General features: G+C 57.5%; 4 protein-coding genes across 4 annotated transcripts; 1 reads left to right on the top strand and 3 right to left on the bottom strand.

Moving 5' to 3' along the window:
* Positions 1-189: 189 nt before the first annotated feature.
* VTJ04DRAFT_797 (uncharacterized protein) lies at positions 190-6,515 on the bottom strand (the record flags this gene model as incomplete). Its single annotated transcript, XM_069366354.1, has 2 exons — positions 190-708; positions 789-6,515. 2 exons carry the CDS (start codon positions 6,513-6,515, stop codon positions 190-192), a joined length of 6,246 nt encoding a protein of 2,081 aa, XP_069223406.1.
* A 557-nt stretch (positions 6,516-7,072) lies between these two features.
* On the top strand, positions 7,073-8,059 carry VTJ04DRAFT_796 (uncharacterized protein; the record flags this gene model as incomplete). The annotated part of the gene is made up of 2 exons (XM_069366343.1): positions 7,073-7,295; positions 7,383-8,059. The coding sequence occupies 2 exons, from the start codon at positions 7,073-7,075 to the stop codon at positions 8,057-8,059; spliced, it is 900 nt and encodes a 299-aa protein (XP_069223405.1).
* A 275-nt stretch (positions 8,060-8,334) lies between these two features.
* VTJ04DRAFT_795 (uncharacterized protein) lies at positions 8,335-8,748 on the bottom strand (the record flags this gene model as incomplete). Its single annotated transcript, XM_069366332.1, has 2 exons — positions 8,335-8,595; positions 8,719-8,748. The coding sequence occupies 2 exons, from the start codon at positions 8,746-8,748 to the stop codon at positions 8,335-8,337; spliced, it is 291 nt and encodes a 96-aa protein (XP_069223404.1).
* Positions 8,749-9,219: 471 nt separating this feature from the next.
* Positions 9,220-11,051, bottom strand: VTJ04DRAFT_794 (uncharacterized protein; the record flags this gene model as incomplete). Its single annotated transcript, XM_069366321.1, has 3 exons — positions 9,220-10,165; positions 10,223-10,736; positions 10,943-11,051. 3 exons carry the CDS (start codon positions 11,049-11,051, stop codon positions 9,220-9,222), a joined length of 1,569 nt encoding a protein of 522 aa, XP_069223403.1.
* Positions 11,052-12,247: the final 1,196 nt, after the last annotated feature.

Here is a 12,247-nt window from a genome sequence, read left to right as displayed (position 1 = left end):
CAAAAGACCAAGACAGACAATGTTTTGGGCAGCATAGACGGTGGGGTTGTTGGCTTATAGAGCAGCGTTACATGTGGAATAGGGAGGTTGATGGCTATTGTTGTTTTAGACGCAGGCGGGACAACATCTATCCAGATAAACATGATACCTCTCCCACTTGTTTTCGGAATCCATCGACCCTCCTGCTTCTCACCCTCCAAAATCCATCTTCAGAGCAATACTCGGCTGGAACCTACCCTCCCCACCAGCCTTGGCCGCCTTCCCTGCAGCTTCTGCCTCCTCTTGCCTTCCTTTCCTAATCACCTCCTCCAAGAATCCCCTCTGCCCTTCTCCCATCCCGGCTACCACCGCGCGGAATGCAAGCTGATCCGCCGCCGCCAGCTCCAACAGCCGCGCGCTTGTCTCGCGGTACGACTCGGGCCCTTCGTTGAGCGCGCGCGCCAACAGCGCGGGGAGCACGAGCGCCACGACGAGCTGCGAGGCGCGCTGCTGCTGGTCCTGCTGGCGGTTCGTGACAGACGGCGAGGAGGCGTAGGCGCAGAGGGCCTGGGCGATCAGGGCGCGCGCGTTCTCCGGGTCTTCGGGGTCGGTGTTGGTGATGAAACCGAGGAGGCGGGGGAGCAGGTGGCGCGCGATGGAGTGGTCGGCCGCGGTGGGGTGGGGTTGCAGGAGGAGGGTGCGGATGCAGTTGGCGGCGATTTTGGCCGTCTGGAACACGTGGGTTAGCAAAGATACTCTCAAGGTTCTGGTGGTGGTATGAAATGGTAAAAATGAGCGGCGGAACGTACCATCCGGTCGGTCAAGCAATCAAGCAGCTCGTCCAAATAGCGAGCGACGAGCGGCTCTGTGGCGGGGAGATGGTTTTCACTGCCGCCCGTGAAGAGGATCGTGAGGGCCAAGAGACAGTTCTTGACACAGGTCAACGACGTCGGGGCCTCGCGCTTCTGAGCATGCAAGTAGATGGACAGGAACCGACGGAGGCAACCCAGCAGCTGCGCGTCCGTCTGTGCCGCGCCACCGTCTTCCGCCGCGGATGCCACAGCGACCGCCCGCGACCGGGAAACGCTCGCCATGAACCGCTTGAGCGTCGGCAGCGACTGAGGCACAATAACCTCCTGACACGACGGCGTAGCGAGGATGGTAGCGAAGATGTGGAAGATGCAGGCGTAGAGATCCGTCTTGATGATGGCAGGGAAGACTTCGGCGGCGTCCACCAGGGCGTCCAGGGCAGTCTTGACGAGCAAGATAGCCTCCTCGGTCATCTGGTGACGTGTAGGTTGCGGCGTCTCGCTCAGGTTGGGCAGCAGCCCGGAAAGCACCAGCACCATGATGCGCGTGAGCTCGAACAGCTGTTCAATATCCTCGGACAGCTCGTTGTTGTCGGCATCGCCGTGCTTCCTTGCCGCCGGGTGGGCGAGGCAGAGATCACGAGCGATCTCCACGATGACTCCTTGAACGTCAAGCCCTTCGGTGAGCACGAGGCGATCGAGCAGGTCCATTGTTTCAGAGAAGACGGCATCACGGTAGATAGCCTGGCCCGACACGCTGGGATGCAGGATCTTCTTGAGAGCGCCGAGGATGGCGAGCGTTTGCTCTTCCGTTGCCAGCGACTCGCTCTGGCCTGGCTTGGTAGCGAGCGCCTCAAAGGCGATACCGAATAGTACGAAGAAGAAAGCGACAGGTTCGTCTCTGTAGTTGATGTCCAGGCCGCGGGACGTGCCATTTGCATTGGGACCTGAAACTTCTTTTCCATCCAGTGCATCGAAGACGAACTCGCTATCCTGTCCGATAAGGCTGGCGATTGCATCCACCAACTTCAGCCATGAGTCTTGGTAGAACTTTAGCTGCGTCTCGCGGTTGAGCGCTGCATAAACGGTGTCCAGGCTGCCTGACAGCGACGGGGGTCCAAGAGTCATGGAGATATCCGGCTCGAAGCGCAGGCGCGCAAACTCGCGGAGGGATTCGAGCCAGAGCGGGGTCAGCGTGCCGATATGCGGCTTCAGCACGTCTAGCAAGTATTTCTGCTCTGAACTAGCGACCTGAAGTTCGGCCCAGGCGCCAAACACGGCCATCTTGACCATGACGCGGGCGTTCGAACTGAGGCCCTTTAGATCGCCAATGCCGGCATTCTCATCTTCAGTCCGGAAGTTCTCGAGCGAGCTCACCAAGGTCTTCAGGATTCGGCCCATCCTGTCAACGTCGGTAACGATACCAGTGGCGATGAAGGCAGCGCAGACGTTAACGGCCTCGGCGGCAAGCTCAGGCGACGAGTCCGCGGCGAATGCCGGCGTCAGTGCCGAGCTGATCTGAGCCTGGTACTGCTCCAGCAACATGGCCTCCTCAAAGTCCGGGTCTGGAGTCTTTCCAAACATCTTGAGGACAGCACCGATGATCTTGAGGCCCCAGATACGTTGCTCAATCACGCCTGACGTGGACGCCGAGAACGCCATGCGGACAACGTCGGCGATCTTGCTCTGGAGCGCAGTTTGCGCTGCCGACTCGCCATGTTGTGCGACATCCTTCGCAACGATAATGAAGATGTCATTCAACAGGTCCATGGCGAATGTTGTGACCTGCCACCGCAAAGGCTCAACTTCGGAGCCGCTAGGCGTCTCTTTCTCGTCCTTGTTCACCCCTGGCGCGGTCGCAAACCCTGCAACTTCGTCGTCCTGGAGGTCAATGCCGGTGCTGGCTTGCTTGGTCTTGACTACCTTCTTCACAGCTTCCTTGGGTCTCGTCATCTTGAGGACGTGCTGGAAACGTGCAAGCCAGGCTGCCGTGCTCTCTAGGCACGTATGGCGCATCCAGTTGCGGATTGTGTTGCGCATGCCGTCGTGGCTCGGATCCGAGTCCAGAACCAGCCACAATTGGTCCTCGAAGCCCTTGTCGGCGGCTTGAATCACGTCGTGAGGGTCGCGTTTCATCAGGTTGTGGAGGCCATCCACGGCCACATCTCGGAGGACTGTGTGCTCGGAGCTGAGATAACGCTGAAGTGTCTTGACATATTCCGCAAAGTTGACAAAGCCGGGGGCATACAAGGAGAGATGCTCCAGACAGACGAGGCTTGCCCTTTGCACTTCCAGGTCTTCTTCCTGTTGGAAAAAAGCGACGAGCGTGAATATCAACTCCCGTGACTTTGTTGAATCCTGAAGATCCGGACCAAGGACGTTGATGAGCGCGTCCACGCAGTGAGCGATCGCTGCGGACGTGGACAGCTCTACCCCAAGGTTCATAGTAGATGGAAGGGCCACTTCAGGGTTGTGTGTCTCCGAGAAGTAAAGGTTAGCAAGCATGCCCAAGGTCGCCGACACATAGCTGGCGAACGAGAGTCCTGCGGCATCTGCCACCCTGGCCACCGCCTCCAAGGCCCAATAGTGGACGGTAGGATGCGGGTCGTTGCACAATGATAGCAAGATATTGAGGATGCTCTTCAGATGGTACCCGGCGGCCATGCTGCCAATTTTTGCCTGGATGGTTCCAAGGGCCATGGCACAGCCGGCTCTCGCGCTCGGTTCTCGGTTGACGACGATGGTGTCGATGAGATACTTGATCTCTTGGTTGGTGAAAGCGTTGCCACATGCTCCACAGAGACGAGCGACAGCCTCGTAGGCAATGCTGCGGACGTACTGGTCTGGATCAAGGACGAAATCCCTGAGCAGCTCCTGGATCAACTTCTCCACGGCAGCGTTTGTTACATCCCCTGGAGGCGACCTAGTTTCTTTGACAGCGACCCGCAGGATTGAGAGGAGCGCGGTCGCCACGTTCACGTTGATTGCGGCCTTCCGGCCGGGGTCTCGTTGGAGGGACCCGGCAGCGAGGAACGTGGTCACCTGTTCCAAAACGCTCTCCTGGACCTTGGACGGCGTAAGTGGAAACACGAAAGCGAACAATTGGATCGCCATATTGACCACCTCAGTAGCAGCTGGATCGGGAAGGCCTGGCGCATCCGCACTCCCGATGTACAGGACCGAAGCATCGTGTTCAAGCGTGCCGCAGATGGGGGAGAGCAACAATCTCTCAATATCCTCCTCCGGTCCCTCCCGGCCAGAGACACTGCGATCGACGGAGGTCTCATGCTGGCCGGGAAGGGGCCGGATTTTGAAACCCCGGACAAGACCCGTGACACCAAAACCGGAGTTGTCGCCAATATCCCAGATGGACTCGAAGGTGCCCGCCGTGTTGGCGATCGATGCGCTGAGCGAGCTAGGCGTGTAATTGTCAGGGTCGGCAAAGAGAGAGATGGCGAGGGTGAGCAGGTTAGATTGCAAGAGAGCCTCAGTTCCACCAGCTGGGCTGATGTTCACCAACTTCGTGTAACACTGAAGAACTCTCCGCTGAACCATGACCTCCAAGTCCTGGAGCTGCAAGGACGGAGTCAGCCTCTCACTGATATCGTCAGCGATCTTTTTGGACGGCAGCGTCTTGAGGAATGCCGTGGTGCTTTGAAGCATGGTAGCGATGCGTTTGGAGACGTCAACAGTCAGAAGACGGCTGTTGAATTCGAGGAAGGCAAGAATGGAGCTGAGAGCGCATTCTCGGACATGCGTCAAGAACGAGGCGTTAAGGTGATTTCTGTGAATGCTGCTGTCCTTGGAGAGCACCTTGGGCAGCGCGTTCTTCCACAAGAGAAGGAGCTGCGAGAGGTGAATCTTGACGAAGTTTGGCCCCAGCGACATCAGTCCTCCGATCAATGTCCACGCCACCTGAATCTGCATGGCTGCCACGCGCAACTCGGAGCTGCTGCTTGACTTCAGTAAGTTGGTAGACATGGTCAGGACGCGGCTGTAGATGTCCACCGATCCATACAACGGTCGCTGAGGGCTCGCACTGACACCAGCAGCAAGGCCATGGGCGAGGCCGAGACAGCGACGGGGAGAACCACGGCCTGTGCCGAGCAACCCAAGCTCCCTGCTCAAGCTGTTCATACACACAGAGAGACACGGGAGAATCTGCTGGGGGCATGCAAGGAGAAACGTCTTGAGACATGATGCCGCGTACACCTGAACGGTATAACTTGGATGCTGGAGGACCTGCGGAAGAGCATCACGGCAGGCCTCTGAGAAGGCCGAGGTGGCCGAGCCGAGACTGTTGATCAAAGATCCCAGGGCGCTCAGCGCGACCGCAAGGGTCTGCTTTGCAGGCTCTGGCCTCTCTTTCAGGGGCTGAGGATAGTTCTTGATGATGTCGTTGAGAAGAGCCTTTGCGGCATTTGTCTGGCCCGATTCGCCGAGGATCTTCTTGCCGACAATATCCTGGATGATGATCTCGATCATGCGCCTGGTAATCAGCAAGCGATAGCGGTTGTTGGCGACATTGTTGTGGCCCAGAAGTTCCACGGTGAGGTGCTCTACGATGTGCGTGTAATTGGCCTCCACTATCCTCTCTCCCAACCGGCGCAGCATGTTTCCGTAGCAAATAGCGATGGCTGCTCTGGACCGGTTCGACGTCGACATGCGAACGTACTGCGTCGATAGGGTCTTGAGCATGTCTGTGAGCGACAAGGCCAAGACCTGTGACTTCTTGGACGGCGCCGGACTCTCAGGACGTGGGGGGATGTCGTCATCATCTTGTAAGCCGCCGACTTGCATGGACTGGCGCTTCGCGGATTTAGATTTCGATCTCTTAAGAGAGGACACGGGGGCTTCGTTGACAGCTGTTTCTGAGTAGCCCCGGACAAGAGCCTCGGCGAAGCAATCAGCAGCGGCAGAACGAACGTTGGACGAGGCAGAGTCGAACGTCTTGAACATGGACGAACGGAGACTTTCAAAGTCGTTGGAGGTCTGAAAGTACGGCGTAGCCTGCAACAGCGAGCGTAGGCAGCGGCACGCCGCAATGACAACAAGCGATCCCTTGTCGCTGGTGGCATGGCTGCGACCCTGCTTCCAAATGTCTCGCGCAATGCTCTCGTCCAGGCTGGAGCCAAGCATGGTAGCAATCTTGCCGAAGGCAGTGAAGATGGAGGCGCGGAGGCCCGCATGGCTCGACGCCGACTTGAGCAGCTTGAGGAGAGCTGTACAGGCTAGTTGGTGAAGGTTGATGGCGCTGTCTCCGGCCGCAGCGTAGACCTCGCCCAAGCACGTCACGGCGGCATGCTTAAGCCGTATCTCGCCCTCCGTCTTCAGCTTGCCGCTTGAGATGATCCCCGACAATTCGCTGACCGTTTCGAAGAGCAACTTCCGATCGCCTTTCCCAAATACATGGCCAAGACACCGTCCCAAAGTATTCCGTATGATTCTTGTCGGCGCGGGGGTGGCGAGGTTGAGGATCTTGAAGATCTCCTTTTTGAGGTAGAACTGCTGGGCGGTACAATCGTCGGCGTCGAGGCTCAGGACGTGTTTGCTCAGGGTCGACACGAAGTTCAGGAGGAGCAGTTCTTGTTGTTCATTCGGGAGTCCCTGCAGCTTGGAAACATCGAACTCGGGGTGGGAGGCGGCCGCGGCCGCGGCGGAGGTGCGAGGAGGTGCATGGCCGTTGTTGACGGAGGTGGGGTCGTCGGTACCCGCTGATGAGGCCATCGAGAGCTGCTAATACGTGTCGGGCCCGTACTTAATGGCCACGACTTGTATGATTACTCTCTCAATATGTGAAATTGTTTGATGGAAGAAGACTTTGAAAGTTGGTGAAGCTTCCAAGTGTCGTGAAGTCAGGCTCCATCCCGCCCCTCGGTGTCTGGGTCCATGCGGTCGATGATGGTGGAGCCCCTGAAAGGCAGGGGGCCAATGGCAACGGGGGCGGCCACAGAGAACCCTTGAGGTTTCCAGGGTTGGCAGCCGTTCAACAGCAGGCCCAGCCCGCAACCCGGGGTCCCTGACCCGGACCGATCCCCGTGCTGGGGCCTTGCGGGTCCCGAAGGCAGCCGGAGCCCTACCGGAATCAGATCCACCTTTTTTTTGTCTCATCAACTCGGAAAGCTGAATCTCGGACCGGAACCCTCTGTCGCACCCAGCACGGAAACACATGATATCTGACTGAGGTCAGGAACCCCGAGGTCGGACTGGCCACCGGAGCCGCATTCCCATTTTTTTTTTCAACATTTTTCCAAATTCTGAGACCAATTGGCCCTGCCGACACCATGGCCTCCGCTCCGCGCTTCCTCATGCCCCTCTCCCGAGCCCGGCCTGCGACACCCTCGCCGTCCATATGCGCTCAATGCCACCGCAGTTTCGGCTCCGCTCCCGTTCTCCAGGCGGGACACAACAAATGGAGCAAGGTCAAGCACATCAAGGCAGTCAAGGACAAGGAGAAATCCGCGAACAGGCTCCAGTTTTACAAGTTGATTGCCTTGAACTCGAAACGTACGCCAGACCCCGAACCCGACCCCGGTCTCTCCCGTCCCGACCCGTGAACAAGCATCGCTGAGGTCGAGATCAAATGTCCAAAAGTGTTTGGGCCGGACCCCAACATGAACCCCGCGCTCGCCGCCGCTATCGCCGCCGCCAAGAAGGCCAGTGTCCCCAAGGACAAGATCGAAGCCGCCATCGCGCGTGGCCAGGGCAAGTCGGAGGATGGCGTGGCGCTTGAGCAGATGACCATCGAGGCCGTGATCCCACCGTCTATCGCGCTCATCCTCGACGTCGAGACGGACTCCAAGGGACGCGTCTTGCAGGCCGTGAACCAGCTGATCAAGAAGGCCAAGGGATCGACAGGTTCCTCCAAGTTCTTCTTCACTCGCCGCGGCCAGGTGGTCTTGGATCCCGGCGACAGCAAGCTGGGTGTCGATGACATCATGGATGAGGCGATTGAGGCCGGGGCCGAGGACCTTGAGAATGACGAAGACGGCAATATTGTCGTGTGGACACAGCCGACGGATACGATGGGGGCCGCCAAGACACTGTCGTCCAAGTTCGGGTTCAGGATCTTGAGCTCCGAGATTGTGTGGACGCCGAATGAGGAAACAAAGGTAACTCTGGACGCGGGTGAGGACCTCGAGAACTTTGTCGACCTGTTGGAGAAGTTGCAGAGTGAGTGTCCCGACATTCAAGCCATGTATGCCAATGTGGCTAGGGGTTCGATGACCGATGAGCAGTGGGCGAGGATACAGTCGAACCTGGATTCATGAGTGAGCATAGCATTGTAAAAGTATTTACATATGGATAGACATACAACTCGACATAGACTCCCTACTCGTACAATTGTACACATCACGTCACCAGGATTGTCTCCTGTCAGAGAGCTGAGATGATGAACCAAAATACCAAATCCCCGTAACGCCATTTTTTGCCAGTCCAACCGTTCCCTCTATCCACCCCCGAGTCCTTCATCTTGTACAGTGGTTCCCACAATTCCCCCCTCTTGCAACCATTCCAATTCCCTATACCCTAACCCCCACCTGCCTCATTGCTGATTCTGTTGCTGCTGTTGCTGTTGCTGTTCCGCAAGAGCGGCGGCCCGCGCCTCGGCAGCAAGGCGCTGCTCGCGCAGGTACAGGCGGCGCGCGCGCAAGCGCTCAAGCTCGGCGTGGATTTCCTCTCGTTCGAAGGGCACCTTGTTGGTCTGCTCAGGCCTGGGCCAGAAGTCGGGCACGGAGAAGCGGCTGTCAAGGTTCGTGCCAAAGTAGTACATGATCCCGATGGGGAACATGACGTACACGCCGAACTAGGGGGAAGATGGGCATGTTAGCTTCTCGGGTATCGAAGGAGGCCGAGAGGCAACTCTGATCGGGAAGGGACAGGATCAGGTGAGGGACAGAGAAATTGGAGGGGAATAGGCATTCGGTACCTTGAAAACCTCGAGATTAAGCCCGCCCATGATGATTTGTCTGCCAATTGTGCGCTGGGGCGTGAGTCCTGCAAAGGAGGGGTTGTCGGAGGTACAAGCTTGAGGTTGGAGCTTGACGTCGGCACAGGAAGAGAGGCTCTGACCCGCAAAAGAAGTCGGATGCTGCGAGTGGGGCGCCGAGACCCGCGCCAACGACGGGTCTCGCCTGCTGGGGCGGCAAACCGCAGCCCCCAAGCCCCCGGGTTCCGGGATGGCGTCAATCCTTGCCCGAAGTTGGCCCAAGCATCTGGACCTGGTCCGCCACCAGGCCATCAGGGTGCTCGTTCACATGCTCTCGACTAGGTAGGTACTTAGCAGTCTGGCATCTACCAAAGTAAACGAAGATTCATGGATATCTTCGAGGAGTGTTCTATGTTTCTTGAGCATTATGAACCATTACTACGTAAGGAAATATCAGAAGACCACCCAAACCACTCAGACATGAACCAGTCATCATGATGATTACCTGCCCCTCCTCCATCCGGGACAGCTTTTCGTTACCCTCCAGATTGCAAGACCCCGCCTCCCAACCACTCTAGAAAGTGTATCCCAAACGCCGTCCTCGGCAAAATCTAAGTCATCAAGATTCAAATGTCTCCTGTAGCGCCACACCTCGCGGAACCGCAGGCCGTCCAGCCCCTTATTCTCGAGATACGGATCGAGCCAGGTGGCCGAGAGCGGCGCGACCAGGTACGTGCCGTTCTTCTCCTTGAGATACTCCATATTCCGCCGGTCGGCAGGGGTATCGCACGTAGCAAGTTTGGCCAGCTCCTCAAGCAGCGTCTCGCCCTTCATGCCCATGACGTCGCGCGTGCGCAGTACCTCGTTCTTGCCGTTCAGCAGCCAGATGGGCGGCATGTACGTCTTCCACCACACGGCCTGAGTCGCGTCGGGCTGCTTGCTCATGAACACCTGCGCGGGAATGATACCGCCCTGGTGGTAGATGCCCATCAGGGTGCCGAGGATGATGTTGAAAATGATCCACGACGCGGTCCACACCTTCATCACCGTCTTGTTCCTTGGGAGTCGGACGGACGACAAGAACAGCGGGACGGTTGGCAGCAGGAAACGAGCCTCTTGGTGCTGTGAGAGCGAAAGCACCACGATGCCCGAGATCGCCGAGTACAGCCGCAACGAGGGCTTGGGCCTCAGGAACAGCAAGAACGTAGCGGGTCCGAGGAGCTGGGGGAGGTTCACCAACAGGTGCTGGTACCACGGGTGGAGCCCATGCTTCGCCAGGTTTTCGGGGTCGATATTATACAAGACATTGTTGATGGGCGTTATCACGGGGTGTCGGATCAGATCAGACCAAGTGATCGAGTGTGGCGTGTAGAATGCCGTGTCAAGGGTGATCGCGAGCACGGTTGTGCAGAGCGCGGCCGTCACAATGGCGATGAGGGAGACCGGGCTGTATTTGGGTCAGCATGGGGTCGCAGGAGCAAGTTGAACCCGAGGAGGGACTCACTTCTTCAGATAATATGGAACCAAACGAAGCCCCGGGATCAAGAGGAAAGCAGGGAATGTGATGCGGTTGAACATGCCAAAGACGGCCACGATCCCGAGTATCGCCGACCCAAGGATGGAGCTTCGTTGCGGGTTCGCAACGATGCGCTCGATCAACACCAGGCTCCAAGCCACCACCAGTGTCTCGATCGAGTTCGAAAAGGTGTGCGTCTGGTAGGTCCACGTCACGTATGAGGATGCGACCAGGAGTATGGCGAGACGACGGTGCCGCTGTGACTGAATAAGCTCGTGAAGGGCCCAATCCTCCAGCACGAAGCCCACGATGAACATGAGCACGCGCAGCGTCCAGAACACCGCGATGGGTGGGATCTCGCCGTCATTTCCGTGCCCGATCCATAGCCATCGCAGCAGCAGCATCGGCAACCCGTACACGGGCCATAGCGGGAACACGCTTCGGATCGGGTGGTCGCTTGTGAACTCCCAGGTTCGCCGAACGGGGTAGCTGAAGATTTCCCCTGTGTCGCCGCAGAGTTAGCCAACCGTGTGCAAACGCATGTCGCAGCGCGCTCATGCAAGGGAGCGAACCGCCAGCGCAAACAGATGCCGAGCAAGTGCGGCGGGCCGTCTGCAAGCTGGCCGTGACAGTCAAGCTGCCGAAACCAACCGCGCGGAGCCTCGCGACCGCGTTCGCCAGACAGATAGGCGCGACGTTATCACATACCAGCTATGACCTCAGGACCCTGGAAGTTCTCGTCGGGGTGGAGGTAGCTCGGAGAGAGCGCGAACCACAGCCGGACAAGGACCAGAAAGAGATATACTCGCCTCCACATTGGGTTGTGGTGCAGGCTTGTTGTCTAAGTCACCAACTTGCGCGCAGGCCTTAAATTCTGTCGCCGTCGAGCCCGAAGCATTCGGTCCAGCGTCGAGGGGCAGTGGTGGATAACAGCAGCGGGCAGCCCAGCCAGGTCGTCGTCGCTTCGTCACCTGGGGTTTGTAAGTGGGATGCAGGCAAGGTTGGGCAGCGGGGCGGCGTGGTGGGAAATATCAACAGGCAGTCGAAGGCCGGCAGGATGGTGTGTTATGATCTGGCCGCCGTTTTCGTCTCGCCTTTTTCTTCGCCAAAAAGCAAAAATGGGACGAGATGGAGGGAGAAATTGCTCGGCGCAGAAGCTCTGGGAGCTGGAAGAGGATTTTGGCCAGCAACAGCCAGTCGACGATGCGTCTGGGTGTTCCACGGTTCAAGATGGGCTCCCCTGTTCGCAAACAGGGGGTTGGCCACAACTCTGACAGCTTGCATAAAGACAGCGCCGGCGGCGGCCATAAGTTGAAGCATGGAAACGGACCATCCCCACAGATTTCCAGCAAGTCATTTGCTCCCCGGCGAATCGCAAGATCGCCAATCGCCATCGTTTGTCGGCCGATGTGCCGGCATTGCCTGACGGATGCGTGTTGCTGCTCTGAAATACGTATGTTCTGGTATGTTAGTTATTCGTGGGAGCTTGACCGCTGGAATTTGTACAAAGCTGAAGCTGTCCCGTCTTGAAGAATGTCTTGTTTTCTATCTGCCGTTTCCGATGGACTCTTGGGGTTGAATGACGCATGCCGGGGCACAAAGAATTCCTCAACCCAACCAAACTAAAGCCGGGCCCCCACGCATTCCATTTTGGCTTCCAGAAGCTAATTGAGTCCAGCTGTTCAGGGAAAGAGTTGATAGGTGACGCTATGATTCTGGCTTCTTTTCTTGAAAAGGGGTAGGAGAGAATGAAAACAACACACCAATCTCCCTTCAACACCACGAACCCAAGAGACAATCATCCCGAACTTACCCCTTGATATAAACACGTCGGGCTGCCTCTCATGCCATTGGAGATAGCCCTTGAATGGCCACGCGTACACTAACTCAGGTCCTGTCTCCGTCCAACACATTGACCTCCCACTGTAATTTTGCCCCTTCTTCTTTCGTATCATCCGTTTTCTCTGTTCTGCACCCTTTCTACTCACTAGGTCTTTTGCCGTAGGATTTCTC

Source organism: Mycothermus thermophilus (assembly GCF_041956435.1).
Source record: "Mycothermus thermophilus strain CBS 625.91 unplaced genomic scaffold VTJ04scaffold_1, whole genome shotgun sequence".
Lineage (NCBI taxonomy): Eukaryota > Fungi > Ascomycota > Sordariomycetes > Sordariales > Chaetomiaceae > Mycothermus > Mycothermus thermophilus.
This window is presented reverse-complemented; position numbering and strand designations above follow the sequence as displayed.